The sequence below is a fragment of the Drosophila arizonae genome, chromosome X (genome assembly GCF_054131065.1).
Source record: "Drosophila arizonae isolate 15081-1271.41 chromosome X, UAZ_ARI_1.0, whole genome shotgun sequence".
Taxonomy (NCBI): Eukaryota; Metazoa; Arthropoda; class Insecta; order Diptera; family Drosophilidae; genus Drosophila; species Drosophila arizonae.
This window is the reverse complement of record NC_142927.1, coordinates 17,705,135-17,723,106: the sequence shown is the minus strand read 5'-3', so window position 1 is coordinate 17,723,106 and position 17,972 is coordinate 17,705,135. Positions and strand designations below refer to the sequence as shown.

At 36.5% G+C, this 17,972-nt stretch overlaps 1 protein-coding gene across 3 annotated transcripts in view; it reads left to right on the top strand.

The window, feature by feature from the left end:
• Positions 1-9,953: 9,953 nt before the first annotated feature.
• ct (homeobox protein, cut) overlaps positions 9,954-17,972 on the top strand; it is a 99,705-nt gene continuing 91,686 nt past the window's right edge. The window contains exon 1 of one of the 3 annotated variants that reach the window (XM_089474641.1): positions 9,954-11,464. In XM_089474641.1, coding sequence (XP_089330767.1) covers positions 11,342-11,464 — 123 coding nt within the window. In that variant the 5' untranslated portion in view covers positions 9,954-11,341. The remainder of the gene's footprint in view (positions 11,465-17,972) is intronic. The other 2 variants (XM_018016509.2, XM_018016511.2) reach the window with 2 other exon arrangements.

Below are 17,972 nucleotides of genomic sequence, written 5' to 3'. Positions count from 1 at the left end.
ATATACATAGATCTACATACACATATATGTATGTATATGTGTATATGCAACACTTATATATGTATGTATATACATATATCCTTATGTGCCAGCTACACCCCTTCTTGGCCTGAACTTGATTATAATAATTTACGCAAAGGAAATTCCTTTGGCAGCATTGGAAACCTGGGCAGAGCTACGAAGTAGTTCGCTCGCTGGGAAGTGGGACGGCCGGCACCCAGTGCTCCGGCTGGCTTCCTTTCGCATCGATCCTGGTGCAATATGCAAATGAGCACGAGCCGAATGCCAGCCGGCCCTAAAGCATTGAGGCAGGCAGCCAGGCAACAGGACAACGACAACCCCTCTCCAAGACCCTGTAATGAGCAAAGGTGTTTAATTGTCCGACGGCTATTGAGCAGCTCCTCGAGTTCGAGTTCGCTTTCGCGTTTGCCTTCGTGTTCGCGTTCGCGTTCGAATTCGCCTTCGAGTCTCGTTTCAGTTGCAGCTTTGCCTCGAGGGCTGCGAGCAGCTGCACAGCGCCAGCTAGTGGGCAGGACAATCATAATGGGAATTACAGAGAAGAAATTACTTCAAGACTGATGCATGACAAGTTAAGCACCATCAGAGATATTCAGTTTGATAAGTTGCATTCTGAAATGTAATGAGCAAATGGGAATATCTCTTTGAGGACAATGAACTTGACTAGCATATGGGTGATCCTTAGTACTCAAGAATGACTTTTCTTAAAGTGACTACTTGCAAGGAAAATAGTTTATGAATGGCATTTACTTTAATTAAACTTTAAGTTTAACTTTCAGATCTTTCGTTTATAATATTTTTTTTAATGTCAAGGAGAGGTCAAGAAAAGCATTTTGATTCAAATTTACATGTTCTACTTTTGCATACTTCTTGAGATATGACATATATATATGACATATATAGATAGATAGATATATAAAAATATCCAGAAGATTATTACTTCAATTTTCCATAAATATATAGAGATAGAAAGATAGATAGAAAAAAGGCTAGACAGACATATAAATATATAGATATATGACAGATATATGTTAGATAGATAGATAGACAGATAGACAGATAGACAGATAGATAGATAGGTGAAGAGATAGATAGAAAGATAGTTAGCTAGATAGATAAAGGAAGGTATATAAATATATAAATTGGTAGATATAAAGCCAATTAGATATCCATAGAAAAATATGTATATGCATAGATGGAGTAGAAGTTATCTTTAATAGATAGAACTTCCAGATATCAGGAGATCAGGTCAGGTTTAAGAAATCTGCCTGTATGGCACTGCCTCAAAAACATTTATTTGAAATATATTCAAGCTGTTTCCTCAAGAGCTCAAAAATAGTTTTCAATTGGAATCTAATTCAAATTGCCTTATGCATTAACATTTTATCTAATGCAAATATTTAAGAATCTAATACATATAAATTTTCTGAATTTCCAAACAAATACTCTTATAATTGTAAGCCAATAAACATTTTAACTTATCTTTAGCAGAATCAACAGTTAAAAATTTTAACGGAGTTACTAATAACATACACAAAAATCTTTAATAAAATAATTTTTAACTTAAAATTTTAAGGTAAAAAATCGATTTAATAAAAATATCAGCGCTTAGAGGAAATTTCCATTGTCAACTTTTCATATTGAGCACACGATTTTAGCTTGAAATATACTCTAATACTCTCTCTCCCTCTCTCTCTCCCTCCTTCTGTTCCTTACCCTCTCCCACTCCAGCTGGCTCTGATTGTTTGTAACCCTTTTTACAGTTGCATTTTGGCCTGCGGCCATGTAAACAACTCTAAACTCGAATCATTAATCTATTACGCAATTACTGACACACACACACACACATGTACATACACTCACACACACTCGTGCACACGCACTCATTCTATTTCTCTTGTTCTCTCTCCTTTTGCACATATCACAGACTGATTCGCCTGTTGCATACAATACAATAGCACCCCTCCCCCTTCCCCTTCCCCTTCCCCCATCCCCTGCCCAGTGCTCGCTCATTTTCGCCTCACCAATTCGCACCACAACAAAAACAACAACAGCAAATAACCGCGAATATTTTTTCCATCCTTTTTCGCCAGTGCAAAAAAAAAAAAAAAAAAAAAGACAACAACAGCAATTGGCAGCACACGCACTGCTCTCGCTCTCTCATTCCATCTCCCTCTCGCCCTCTGCTTTGCCAACTGCGTCCAGCTAGCCATCCCTTAACCCTTCGCCGTGCTGCGTGCGTTTTGCCAACCCTCTGCCTGCAGCTCTACTTGCACTTGGCGCAACACCTTGGCCCTGCGTGAGTGTGTATGTGTGTGTGTGTGTGCAATTATCACGCGTTTATTGCAAAACAATGCAAATATTGTAACGGTAGCAGCAACAACAACAACAACAGCAAGGGCAACATTTGTGTTGCTCGTGTGAGTTTTTCAACTGTTGCGTATTTGTTGTTGTTGCTGTTGTTGTTGTTGTTGTTATGCAATTTGCTATTGTTGTTGTTGGCAACGTTTTTCGGCAAAGGTCAAAAGGCGGACGCCAGGCAGCCTTTGCCTGTTGATGTCCTGTGGCGACAGTGGCAGCGGCCGCAGCAGCAACAGTGGCAGCGACAGTGGCAGAGGCAGCGACTGCTGCTTTAATTGCTGTCAATCTCTTTGCCTGCTGTTGTTGTTGTTGCTGCTGCTGCTTCTTCTGCCTTTACATTCTTTTTTTTTTGGCTTTTATTTTTTTGAAAGGGAAAGCAAAACTGTTTTTGTTTTCTTTTCTTTTTTTGCAACCAAGTAAGCGGGAGTGAGTGAGAGTGAGTGCTGGAGCGTGTGTGAGTGAGACGGTGAATGTGTTGTCTCTCTAATTAACTGTAATTAACGCATTAAAAGGGCGTGTGTGCATGTTGTATACCTGTGCGAGCTACCTGATTGATCTATTTAATATGTAGGCCATTTTAAATATTTATTAGTATTTGGAAAACATTTATAATAATAATATATATAAAAATAATTATAAATTAAATATTTATTTATTATATAAAAATATAGTTTTTATATAAACTTCATATGTACACATTATTAAACAAAAATATATATTTCTAATAATATTAAATACTCATGTATCAATTAACAAAATATATATATAAAATAATTTTATATAATAAATATTTATTTATTCTTTGACGAAAAAACATATTATTTATATTATTAACAATTTTCTGCATATCCGAAATTGTTCATAATTTCGTATATCAATCAAATATTACTAAATGCATTACATTGGCTAATTATATGATTATGATTATCTGTGTGTGTGTGCCATTAAAATAGCTCAAAGCTTTTGTAGTTATAACTTAATTACCGCCCGTTGACTATAATTGTTAATTGTTATTGTTGTTGCTGTTGTTGCCGCCTCATCAAGCAGCGCAAAAATGCCACACAAATCAAATCAATTTGCTGCATGCACATACACACACACATACGCGCATTGACTCACTCACACGCTTGCTAACATCGAATCAACCAACCAAAAAACAACACTAATATGACACTTTAACAGTTAGGCCAACACACACTCACACACACGCTCACGAGACGAGGCGAGTCGAGTCGACTCACTCACACTTAATTCGACTCGCACACGAACACACTCAAACGCACGCACGCACACACACACACACACACACACACACACACTCACTACTAATAATAAAAAATCATAATTTCAATCAAAGGCAACAGCAACAACAACAGCAATAGGCAGCTAAGCAGGCGACAGCACCAGCAGCAACGGCAGCAGCACAAGCAGAGGCAGAGGCAGACGACGACGATGACGACGACTACGCATCGGCACCTGCATAGCGCGCGCTCTTTTACACCTATGCAATCGGTGCCGGGCAGTCGGCAGCCGGGCCATTCAGTCACTACGGCCAGCAGTGTCAGTGCAAAAAAAATATATATACAGTGGTTCCAACGCCAAATCGGACAAGACTATTTATTTATTTCAATAAGTATTTTCTTTAGCAGTAAGTTAACTTTTTACCGTTTTCACATTTTTTCTCAAATCTATTATGTATTAGCCCCCTAAAACAAAAAAAAAATTTTTTAATTTCAAATGGCAACATTTTTTTTATTTTAAAAAACTAACAACAAGTCCGATTTTGAGCTTCAACGCCAAATCGGACAAAAGAAAACTGCAAGAAAAATATCCGTTATTTGGCGGAGATTTTCGTTTTTGTTTTGCTTATTGCGTTTCGTTATGTTCTCAAGCTCATAGGCGTACAGTAACACAAATTATTTTTGCGAAATGGCTCCACGTGGGAAGCAAACTGGTGTTGAGGCACGCCAAATAATATTAAAACTGCATTTTGATGGCAAAACTGTTAGAGAAATAGCAGAGCTGGTCGGAAGAAGCAAATCTACCGTCCATGATATCATAAAAAGGTTTCGGGAAGATGGAAGATTGATTAACAAAAGCCAGGAGGGAAAAAGAAAGCGATTAAACTCAAGGGAGGAGCGGTCGATTATAAGGGAAATTAAGGTTGATCCCTTTAAAACCGCAAAGGAACTAAGGATGTCATTAAAAACAAACTTTGGAAAGGATGTGTGTGATAACACAGTGCGCAATACTTTGCATCGGTATGATTTGCATGGCCGAGTTGCCCAAAAAAAAGCCTTATATTAGCCCTAAGAACAAAGCGTTTAGGGTAAAATTCGCGAAAGAGTACTTGCTAAAAACGGATGACTTTTGGAATCATGTTAGTTGGTTGTATATCATATTAAATACCTTTCTTTTTTTGCTAATTATCTTATTTAAAGGTGTTGTTTACTGATGAAAGTAAATTTAATTTGCATGGGTCCGATGGTAAGGTGTATGTGTGGCGTAAACCAAATACTGAGTTTGAGCCCAAGAACACAATAGGCACTGTTAAGCATGGAGGAGGTTCAGTCATGGTTTGGGGCTGTATGTCGAGTGCGGGAGTTGGCCATTTGCACTTTATCGATGGCATACTCGATAAATTTGGCTACCTTGATATTTTGAAAAAAAATGTTAAGCAGAGTGCGGAGAAATTGGGGATACTTGAAGACTTTGCTTTCTATCAAGACAACGACCCCAAGCACACTTCAATGCTAGCTAGGCTCTGGCTAATCCATAATTGTCCCAAATTGATCCAAACGCCTGCCCAGAGCCCGGATATAAACGTAATAGAAAATCTGTGGGAAATTTTGGCGAGGAAAGTTTACCAAAACCGGTATAACAATCTGGACCAATTGAAAATGGGATTACTTGCAGCTTGGGACTCCATAGAGCCAGAGATCTGCAAAAAGTTGGTCAAATCAGTTCCCAATCGCTTGCAGGCTGTTGTCGCAAACAAAGGTTTTGCAACAAAATATTAAATATTAAGTTTTTCTCTTATTTTTTATTAAAGTTTTCTTTTGTCCGATTTGGCGTTGAAGCTCAAAATCGGACTTGTTGTTAGTTTTTTAAAATAAAAAAAATGTTGCCATTTGAAATTAAAAATTTTTTTTTTTGTTTTAGGGGGCTAATACATAATAGAGTTGAGAAAAAATGTGAAAACGGTAAAAATTTAACTTACTGCTAAAGAAAATACTTATTGAAATAAATAAATAGTCTTGTCCGATTTGGCGTTGGAGCCACTGTATATAAAAAAAAAACGAAGAAGAAGAAAAAAACGAAATATACTGAGCAGAAATCAAGCGCCGCACTCAATGGCAAAAACGAGCAGCGCTCAGCCGCAGCTTCGGTCTCGGTCTCAGTCTCGGTCTCAGTCTCAGTTTCAGTCTCAGTCTCAATCTCAGTCGTAGCTCAAGCCATGGGTTGAGCGCGTGCGCAGCGGAGAGCGGGCCAGAGAGTAAGTCGCAGCTCGAAAAAGAACCAACAAGAAAAAACACACTTGAAGGCAAAAGAAATCAAAGCCAAAAGCTGTTGAAAAAAAGCAATACACACACACACACATGCAAATCGCTGGAGAGACATCACACATGCACACATACTGAGAGACGGAGCGCCAACTTAAGCTCAATTCAATGGCGTTTGGTGCGAGCGAGCGAGCTGCCATAAAATAAAATGCCACTGCTGCCCATTGCTGCTGCTGTTGTTGTTGTTTTTTTTTTCCTTTCTTTACTTATTACAACAACAGCGCAGCAAATTTGTTGGCCCTGCGATGCTGCGTCTACTGCTGCTGCTGCTTCTGCTGCCGTTGTCGTTGTCGTCGTCGTCGTCGTCGTTGTCTTCGTTCGATGAATGATGTTGGCGCTGCCGCTGCCCGCTGCTACCTGCGCAGCACAACGACCACGCACACATACACCAGCAAGCACGCACACATGTCTCACGTGTGTGTCCATTGACGTCGTCGTCGTCGTCGTCTGCTTTAGCTCGCCAATCAAATGGGGCGGGGCTTAAATGGTATATATATATGTATATATATATGTGTGTATTTTTTTGTGTTTTGCTTCTTTTTTCTGATGCTGCTGCGCTGCTGCTGCTGTCGCTGCCGCTGCCGTGTGTGACACTTGCGCTTGTATAAGTGTCGCTCGCTTATGTGCACAGCTTTACCTCTCTCTGCTTGCGTGTGTGTGTGTGTGTTTTGATTTGGTTTTTGGTTTTTATTATGCGAATTATTGAAAATTGAGCGACGTTCGCCTCATACGCGTGCAAGCAGACTTTCGAGTGACTGACCGCGCTCGAATGAGTGACTTTAGCTTGCTTTGCTTCTCTTTCCCTCACTTAGCACAAATTAAGGATATATGTATATTCGGCTACTTCAATAGTAGTTTTGTAAAAACTATCAATACTGTCAAAAGTATTAAACAAAAAGCAGTCGATGGGAAATCAATCGATAGTTTTATATCGTTCGAACAAATAAATCAAACAGAAAATTTTTAAAATCTCCCGAAAAAAATATTTGTGATTCAAACAAAAAGTGTATTAAAATATATGTAAGCAAATAGTAATAAAATAGAGTCGAGTAAAATTGAACTGTAAGTAAATATATTAAGAATATAATTAATTTATTCTGGGCTTGATATCGGATGAGGCTTACAATATTATTTTATTTATTTATGTGCTTTCTATTTATGATTATATATTTTACACATTCTTATATACATATATAAGATTCCCAACCTCCCTTTCTGGTTCTATCACACACTCACAGTGTTATCCTGAAATATTCTTAACATTGTTATTTGACTTCTTTTTAATTTCGATAAATTTAATTAAATTATTTTTATTTTTTTGCAATATAAAATTTACTTTCTGTTAAACATTTATTTATTTTGTTTCTGTAAAGAAAATCAAATAATCAAATGAATATATTCATAAGCATAGCAAAACAAAAACATTCAAAATCAACTGAACTCACTCAATTCGAACAAGTTCGAAAAACATTTCGAACATCTGAGCGAACCCCTGCGCTCGATTGCAACTGCAACTCAAACTTCTCCGACGCGTCGCGAGTGAATGGCCGAGTGAACTCAACACATTGAGTGGCCTGTGTCTCTTGAGTGAGTTGGCGTGAGCTATTGAGCGTGCTGCAGTTGCTGCCGCCGCTTGTGCCGTTGCAGCAAACACTTGTTTGTTTTGCTTGCCGTTAGCGGCCAGGCCAGTAGCGGCTGGCAGCAGCATTGGCATTTCCCCGTCGGCAAGTGCCGCAGAGTGTTCGGCTGCAGCTCAGAGACCAGTTCAACTCAACCATTCATCCATCGATTGTCAATCAACAGCGTTTGACTCTTGTGTGTGCACAAATGAGAGGGAGCGACAAATAGAAAGCAGCAGAAGGCGTTTGGCAATCGCGTGTGCTCACACACACACACATGTGCACACACGAACACACACATGGCCAACTGTAAAAGAAATGGTTGGCTGAAAGCAAGAAAAACCAAAGCGTTGAGAAAAATTCTAACAGCAATGAAATGAAATGAAATGAGTTTCGGCAGCAGCAGCAGCGACGCTTACGCCGGCACGAGCAGCGGCTCCGAAGCTTTCGTGTAGGTGGCTGCAGCCTGCGCTCACACTCTCGCCAACACACACACACACACTCCTCTTTCTCTCGCTCTTTCTCGCTCGCGCGCTCGGCTCAGCCTCTGTGCACGACGACGCGTCTCTCGTACGCTGCAACGCACTTGGCGGCTGCTGCTGCTGCCGTTGCCGTTGCCGTTGCCGTTGCTCTCTGTTTTGCATTAGGTGCGCATTCACCCTGCCCTCCTTCACTCACTCTCCTCCTCTTTCTTATACCTTCGCCCATTCAGCGCTGGGTTAAGGTTGCCATCGTGGTCGTCGTTGCTGCTCGGCTGCTGCTGCTGCTGGTGTTGCTGCTAGTGCTGCTTCCTCTTCTTCGGCTTCTCCTTCCTCCTTCCTCTTCCGCTGCTTCTTTCTCTGCTGCTGCTGCTTCTTCTGCTGCTACTGCATTGCACTTCGATACAATTTGAACTTTTTCTTTATGTGCAAGTCGAACCGAGCAGCGGTTCGCTTCAAGCCCTAACGGATTGCACGCTTCTCTATGCGAGTGTATGTGTGTGTGTGTGTGAAGAGCTCTTGAGCGTTACATAGGGCTGGGTCACGGATGCGACTCTACCTCAAAGTTTTATTTATTATTAAGAATGCATTTTTTAAAGCATATATTGATATTGATTATTAATCAATTAACTATTTTTCCTAACATTTATTAAAATCTATTTGCCTATTTTTATTATAATTTAATCATTAATTTAGCTAATTGAATTGAAGAAATCAGCTTAAGTTATTTATCTTGACTCCATTTGGTCTGCACTTTTACCTGTGTGGCGGGTGAGACTCCTCCCACTTTGAATATCTAATACATCCGCCCCTCCTCCACACTCTTTAGTCCAAAACTTACTCAGCTTGACCTTTGGCAGGCCACTCAAAGCGTAAAACACACACACACACTCACACACACCCAGCAGCATCAACAGCAGCCAGACACAATAATAATTAAAGCCAACAGGATTCGTAGCTCACACCCTTGCAACACAAAAGTAACAAGCAGAGAAATAAATAAAAAGTAATATGAAAACAAAAAAATAGTAAGCTGAAAAAGAAACAACAGTAAAGCAATAGCAACTTAATTCATAAACAAGAACAAGAAAAATGTAAGTGGATGCCGGCAAGACTTCCCCTTACTCGCTCGCACTCACTCTGACACACACTCACTCACTCACAGTTTGCACTCAATGTGTGGCTCAATAAACACAAACACGAGCTAAAGGAGCGCAATGTGAGCGTAACATTTTCCTATAAGTTTTTCCCAATCAGAAAAAAGGCGACGCAGGCACAAGCACCAGGAGCAGCAGCGACAGAAGCAGCAACGTCGACGCCGCTGCTACAAATTGAATGCCAAGCCACAGGCACCACATATGCATGCAGATAGAGCGAGAGCATGAGTGAGCGAGAGCGCCTACATAAGTGAGTGAGAGCGGGAGCGAGAGAGAGAGAGATAAACGGGCCGTTGGTTTGAATGAATGAATTTCAATACATGCAACTGACAGAAGTTATCAGAAGGCAGCAGCAGAAAAAAAAAACGAAACGAAACGAAACGAACAGAAAAAAAAAAAATCAAGCAAAAAGTAAACAGAACGAACGCTGAGCTGAGCGCACAAGTTGTAATACGCGTCGTATGTGAGCGAGCGTCAACGCCGGCGACAGCGACGGCGCACAAAAATGCTCAGCAGCAGCCCCAACCAAGCAAAACACAAACGAAAATCAAAAACCTATTGAAAGAAATCAAAAGCGTGCAGACTGCCAGGCGGGAGGCAAAAGACCAATTGAGTGACTCTCTCTCTCCACTCTCTATGCTCGCCCTCTCTCGTTCACTCGTTCACTCGCTCACTCGTGCCGTCTCTTCGAGTGCAAATGCTCGTCAGCACGCTCGGCTCGTGTGGCGACGGCGACGGCAGTGCTTCGTGTTCGCCGCTAACCGACAAACATCGTGTGCATGGCTTCAATACATATATAACATTTTTTTTTGTATTTGTTCGTTTTCGTTTTTGTTTTTTCGGGGTTGTCGACGCTGCGACTCGTCCACTGTTGTTCAGTCATCAACTGAATTCGTGACTGGCAACGTCGCCTCTGTGTGTGCCGCCGCCAGTGTCCGAGTGTGTGTTTGTTGTTTGTGTGTGGACTGACTGTTGACTGAGTTGTAACTGTAACTGAGTTCTTAAGCAGCTCATCGAACCAATTGCGAACAGCGAACTGCGAATCACGAAACACGAATCACAACAGCCACAGCAACAGCAACAGCACCCAGCGAAACAGTTACAAAGCAAAGCTACATTTTATTTATAAACAACAACAAACAACAAATGCAAGAAGCAGCATCAATCTAACTGCTAACAAAACATAAATTTTTTTGAGCAATTTTTTTTTTTGACAACAAATCTGAAACAAGCAAAAATACACAATAAATAAAATATATATATTACAAATAAATATATATATTAATAGTAAAAAAAAAAGAAGGAAAAAATAAAAATAAATAAAAGTGTGCGCGTGTGTTCAGTGTAAACAACAACAGAGTGAAACAACAACAGCAACAACAACAACAACGACTGCAGCACCAGCAACATCAGCAACAGCAGCAACAATAACGGCAGCAACATGCAACAGCAACAGCAACAGCAGCAGCAGCAGCAACAGCAACAACAATTGCAAAGTCAGCCAAATCCAATCAGAATTTTGACTTGGCTTTAACTTTGAATGCAGCTCACAACAAATGGCAACATTTTGTTAAAGCCGACGCCAATTGCTGCAACAACAACAACCAAAACAACAACAAAAGCGCGCGTGTGTGTGTGTCTATGTGTATGCAGGTGTCTGTGTGTGTGTGTGTCAAGACACAACATAGTCAATGCAACAACAGCATCAACAACAGCAACAACAACGAAAACAAATCAAAAAGTTAAACAAGAAATTTTTAATAAAATTTATGAATTTTTTTGAGCACGTAAAACCAAAAGCAAAACAACAACAACAAAGTATCTGCGTGTGTGTGTATATGTGTCTGTGTGAATGTGAATGTGTCTTAACTCAAAACTAACAACAATAGCGACAACAGCAAATTAGTTAACAATACTAACCAAAAGAAGAAGAAGAAGAAGAGGAAGAAACGCAAAAGGATTGAATTGCTGTTGCAAGGCTGCGCCAAGTCTGTCTCCCGATGCCTCGACAAATGCCGCAACAGCAGCAGCAGCAACAGCAGCAGCAGCAGCAGCAGCAGCAACAATAGTAAACAAAACAAACAGCAACAACAACAACAAACAAACAACAACAACAAACAACAATTCATACAGACAGCCCACGAATGCAGCCAACATTGCCACAAGCCGCTGGGACAGCCGATATGGATCTGACGGCTGTTCAATCAATCAACGATTGGTTTTTCAAAAAGGAGCAAATTTATTTATTGGCACAATTTTGGCAACAGGTAAGCGAGTACCACACACCTCAGCTCAATCACCATTGGCCCAAGCGCCTGCCCCCTCAGTGTGGCCAAATGGCGAAATGTTACAAGTGTGTGTTGCAAGTGTTTCCATAAGAAGTTTAATAGAATATATAAACATATATATATGATTGATATGTATATATGTATTACAATATATAGGTAGGGTATATGGACTATAGGATAGTGTTGTCTAGTGTTGTCAAGTGCTCGATGCTGGCTCATCTATGGGCTATAGTATATACATATATATATATTAGTGTTTACTAAGCTGATTCTCCATGTGGCAAGTGTGTGAAGTTGTTTTTCCCCAACTGAAAATCTATTTTGATATTATAAATGTATATATTATGTATATAAGGTAACTCTCTTTACATGCCTATATATACATATTTGCCTATATACATATATTTAAATGCAACTTAGTGTTGTAAAAGTTTCCAAAACAAAGTCTTTGTTGCTCTATGCCAATCAGGCGAAAATCCATCAAGTTTAGAGCTTAAGAACTAAGCAAAATGCTTGAACGCTAAAAGTCTATTTAGATATGTAAATTATATATAATATGTTTATCATATATATGCATATGTATATATATGTATATATAGCTATCACTTGGGTATTTCTCCTAAGCACTTGCTCTAGAATTTCCCTTTGATAAGCTGCAAAGTTTTACCCAAGTTACAACGAAATCATGCAAATTAACAGAGAACATTTTAGAGATATTTTAGAGATGTTTTTGAAATATTTAGAAATATAATAGCGACAAATAATAATAATAAAATGAACGAAGCAAATTCCTTATAGACAATTTAGTAATATTAAATAAATGGGCAAATATTTTTATTTTTATAAGAACAAAAATATTTTATATAAAAAACAACATTTTTTTTATATAATATAAAATATTGTATAAAGAAGAACAAAAATATTCGCCTATTTATTGAAACTTTATTAGCTTTACAAACAATTTAATTAATTAAAAAACAATTTTAAGTGAATTCTAAAATTATTTGAATTTGATTAATATTTACTTTAACTTAACTAAAAATCAATTCATTTTGTAATCTCATCTATTTATTTATTATTTGTTATTTGATTATGACATTTTTCATTTGGCTCTTCGTGTTTTTATTTGAAAGATAATTTTAATATGTGAATAGTGATATTTAATAAATAGTAATAACTATATACAAAACTTTATGTATTAAAAGTAATTAGTTCTATATCAATATTTATCTATATCAATATTTACTATTAATTGTAGTATTGAAAATATATAATAAATTAATAACAAACAAATTATTTCTTTATAATGATAATATATTTAATATTTGATGAAGTATAATTTTTAAATTTATTATTCTAATGTAATATATACAATATGCGTACGTGTTATATTTTATTATATTATATACTATATTGTATATATTAAATATTTGAATATTTATTTATCAGAAGCAATGACTATTTAATCATATTTAACTATTTCATGCAATTCATAAATATTTATCAAAACAAATTGAATTGAAATTTCTGTCAGCTGAAATGGAATAAAAAAGTGTTTATAAAATTCAAGTATAAACAATTGAATAGTAATGAAATTTTTAAAATTTATATTTAAATGAAAATAAAAACTTTTGAAAAACTTAGTTAAATATGTAAAGTTAATTAAATTGATTAAATAAATTATTATATAAATAATCAAATATAAATATATATAATACAATAATAAATACAAATATAAATATATATTAAATAAAAATAAATAACTAATTTAATATATAATTATATTTTTAAATTACAATTGAATTTATTTAGTTTGCAAATATTTCTAACCAAAATATCATTTTTTTTTTTTTTAATTTTTTTCTAATATAATTTTATTAGAATTTGATAAAGCGCTTATCGAACAAATAACTGTTAGGCATTTTAACCACCTGTGACATAATTGACAAGTGCAACAAGAAACGAAATAAATATACATATATGTAAATATATGTATGTCTATATTTATGCATATATGTATTTGTATTTGTATTTGTATTTATATGCGGGGCAAATACGTGCAAAACTCCCACACTTAGCTGTAAACAAAACAAACAATATGAAAATTATTTGCAATGCAATTCTCCGTTTTCCATTTTTCATTTTTCATTTCTCATTTGTTTTTATTCAGTTTTCCATTTTTTCATTTGTTTTTGCGCTTTGTGTTTTTGTAATTCATCTGCAACTAATTGAGTTTGCGTGTCTGTGCCAATTGTTGTTTTTTATTGATTTCTGAAAATTTGTTTACAAAATGTAACAACAACAACAACAATAACAATTTTCGGCTTGAATTGTTTTTTGTTTCCTTTAAGCGAACTTTAGCTGATCGCTGCTAATGGCCAGACAACACACACACACACACACACACACACACGCAGACATGCAGATCAGCAGCCTCTTCATCAGCATCATCATTATTATCAGCACACTAATGATGATGATGATTATGAATTGCAGCCAGACGACAAATTTTTGGCCAAATGCCAAAACTTTGCAACTCCAGCAAAGACAACAACAAGTTGGCAGACAGCGGAGACATATAGCTACATATATATATGTATATATTCAGATGCATATATGTGCGCATCTATACATCTATATAGCCATCTATCTATATCCATCTATATCTATATCTTAATTGGAGTTTGTCTGCCTTCTAATTGGATGCAGCATGAAATCGAATAAAAATCTTAAGCCAGCTGCAGTGGCAAATGTTGCAAGCATTATGACTGCACACACACATACACACACATGCACGCACACACAACATTCGCAGAATGCAACAACAAGTAGAAGAAGAAGCAGCAGCAGCTAAAGAAATTCTTAGAAAATATCTTTGCAATTAATTTACATTGACGGCGACGAGTCGCTAAATCGTTATATATATATATATATATGTATATATACATATATATGTTTATGTATTGTTTGAATATACATATACATATATAGTCAATGACTAGGCATATTGTTTAACTAGTTAATGCATTATCGATGCAGCTATACCTGCATATACATACATACATACATACATACATGTCTGTCCAGCTGTCTATATCGGCATTTATGTCTAAGTGATTTGCCGTCGGAATTTGCTTCAATTTTTGTTTTTTTATACCCTGAACCCATTGAAAATGGGAAATCAGGGTATAATGGTTTTGTGGAAAAGTATGTAACGGGCAGAAGGAGGCGTGGCAGACCCCACAAAGTATATATATTCTTGATCAGGGCGACGAGCTGAGTCGATATAGCCCTGTCCGTCTGTCCGTCCGTCCGTCCGTCCGTCCGTCCGTCCGTCCGTCCGTCCGTCCGTCCGTCCGTCCGTCCGTCCGTCCGTCCGTCCGTATGAGTGCGTCGATCTCAGAAGTTATAAGAGCTAGAGAGCTGAAATTTGGCATGCATACTCGTGAGTACCATACGCAGTACGAGTTTGCTTTATTTTTTCGATAATTCGTCCGATAACTTTTTTATCGAGAATAATCGAAAATTTGATTTTGTTTTTTTAGCCTAATTTGAACATTTTTAGAGATGGAGTCTTCAAATTTGCGTTGTATATAAAGGTAATCGATACAAAGATTCTGTTATTTACAGATTTTGGATACCACGCCCCCTTCTCCCCCAATTTGTAAAAAACGCATTTCAAATACTAGAGAGTTGGGCTTTGGAATGTACACACATATTCACCATATGATCACGCTTTGAAAGTTTCATTAAGATCGTATGTCTACAAAAGAAATTATTCAACAAATAAATTCTCATAATATTGCCCACACAGCAGCGCAGCCCAAGCGCAGTCGCTGCTTACTGCGCAGTTAGCAGAGCGCAGGCTTATGCGTGCGTGTGGATGCATGTGTATGTATGTGTGCATAAAAGAAGTGCAGAATGAATAGAATATCAGCTTGGAGGGTTCAGGGTATCTCCTAGTCGAGCAGTCTCGACTGGAGCTTTCTTACTTGTTTTTTTTTTTTTTTGCATGCTTGCATGAAATTGAATACAAATGCAAATATTTATGAACACACAGCTAAACAGATATATATACATAAATCTGATATATATATGTATATCTTCTCCATCTGTCTACATCTCTGCTAGGATCCGTGTTGATCTATGTGATCCGCAATTAGCGCAGCAGCGAGGCGCAATCAATAAAACTTAAATAAGCAAAACCAATTGGGGCTGCCACGCCCCGTTTTGTGGCAGAAATTGCCAAGAGTTGCATACAGTATAGAGCATAGTGCACTCTAGCCGAAGTTCTTAAGGTCTAAGCACAAAAGTATCTCAGAAAGAGCTAAAAAATAACCAAGAAGTATCTCAAAGTGAAGAAAAAAGTGAGAAAAATATAGAAATAAATGAAAAAAATATATATATATATAAAAAAAAAAAAAAATTAATTCAAATACATAATTAAAATAAATAAATATTACTCAAATTATTATAACAAATTAAAAAAGAAAATTATTTAATTAATTTCTCATTTTAAATCGACTAAAGGTATAATTATCATTACTAATAATATTTGATGTATTTATTTTTATTAATATTTTTTTGTTTATTTGTAATGTATTTGAATTAAATTTTTTTTATAATATAATTTATATTAACCTTATTTTAGCTTTAATTGAATAGAAAAAAGATTTATTTCTATATAAATTCGCTAAATTAATAACTAAAAATATTTTTAAAAACCTTTTTTTTTATTTGATATAAATAAACAAACTGAGTTGCTTATCTTTTTTATATAAAATCAAAAATATTTTAAAATATTTAATATTTAAAACATTTTCTTTGACTTTAAATTACAAATCGAATTCGGCGTTGCCTCAGATTTATTTGTATTTAAGTTTAGGTTAAGTCAAGTAAAAATAAACTTAAGTTTTAAATGGCTTTTCGCTTGCTCCAAAGAGTATACGAAATAATTTTGAAAAATCTTTTCTTGCGCTTGCTTCATTTTGTTAGTTTTTCGATTGATTCGCAGAATTTTGGAGCGCGGCGAGTGCTGTTAACGAGCATTTGATTTGTTATTAATGGCAGCTGCTGGGTGAAAAATAAAAAGTATAAATAATAACAAAATGAGATGTGTATGAAGAATCGAGGCAAAAACTAAGTAACTTGGCCAAAGCAGATGATAATGATGATGATGATGATGAAGAAGACAAAGATATAGATATAGGTGTATATATAAGGTGTGTGTGTGTGTGTGTGTGTGTGTGTGTGTGTGTAAGGCAATTAGACACAGATCGATTTCAAGTGTGATCCAAAGTTGAGTTGAAGTAGGAGTTGGAAGTGCGCTCAGTGTATATATACATATATACATGTATGTGTGTGTGTGTGTGTGTGTGTACGTGTTGGCGTGTATTGAAGTGATCTCATCGGCAAATTCAACAAGATCTTAGCTTAATTTTTGGGCTTATCAGCGATAAGAGCGCTCGAGAGTTGCCATAAGTAGACGAAAATCTGAGCCCATAAATATCATTGACAAGCCAAATTGTGTAATCATAAATAACGGGCTGAGCCGAGTGTGCGAGCGAGACGGCTGCCATCAGTTAAACATATTCATTTGTAAGGCCAAAAATAGAAGTTCATTAAATAATTAACAGACAGCAGAAAGCAAATAAAACCAAGTTAACAAGAGCAACAACAACAACAACAACAACAGCGGCAGCAGCAACAACAACAGCGACAGCTGTCCAAATTGCGCTACCTCTAGCGCGCGAGCTCTCTCTATCTCCTAATCTCTCTCTCTCTCTCTCTCTCTCTCTCTCTCGCTCTCTGTGTCAACTTCTTTGACTTTCAAGTACACACGCCATATTTATCTATATAAATTGGCACCAATTCGTAAAGCCATCGAAGACGTCAACAACAAATTGCCAGATTAGCAAAAATTATAAAATCATATAATACACATATACATATCGACATCTATGTAGAGCTACCCATATATACATATATAACTAGCGCGCAATCATTTCCGTATTTTCGATTCGCAAAGCAACACAAAAGAAAAACCCAAATTTAAAAGCTAAATGTAAAAAAAAAAACTTAAAAAAAAAAAAATCGAAAACCCGGTCGCAATGCAATCTATAAACTTGACCCATTTGAATTTGCTAAAAAGAAGAAGCTGCTCTCATTTGACTAAGCAAAAAAAAAAAACAAAAAGAAAAACTTTGGTCGATTTTCATGATTTTCGTGATTTTTGCTGACTGAAATGGAAAAAAAGAAATAAAAAAAAAAGAAGCGCAGCACTAGAGACAATCTAAGTCTATGCTCGACTTATACATACGCTATAAGCTGAAGATACAGGATTATTTTAAGTACAAAAAGCAATGCAAAAATTTAGTTTGCTGAGAAAATGCTTAAAGTTTCTTTTATTTTTTATTATGTATTTAAATAGTTATTTAATTAATTTACTATATTCATTTCTTCAAAGTTATTTCATTTGTTATAGAAA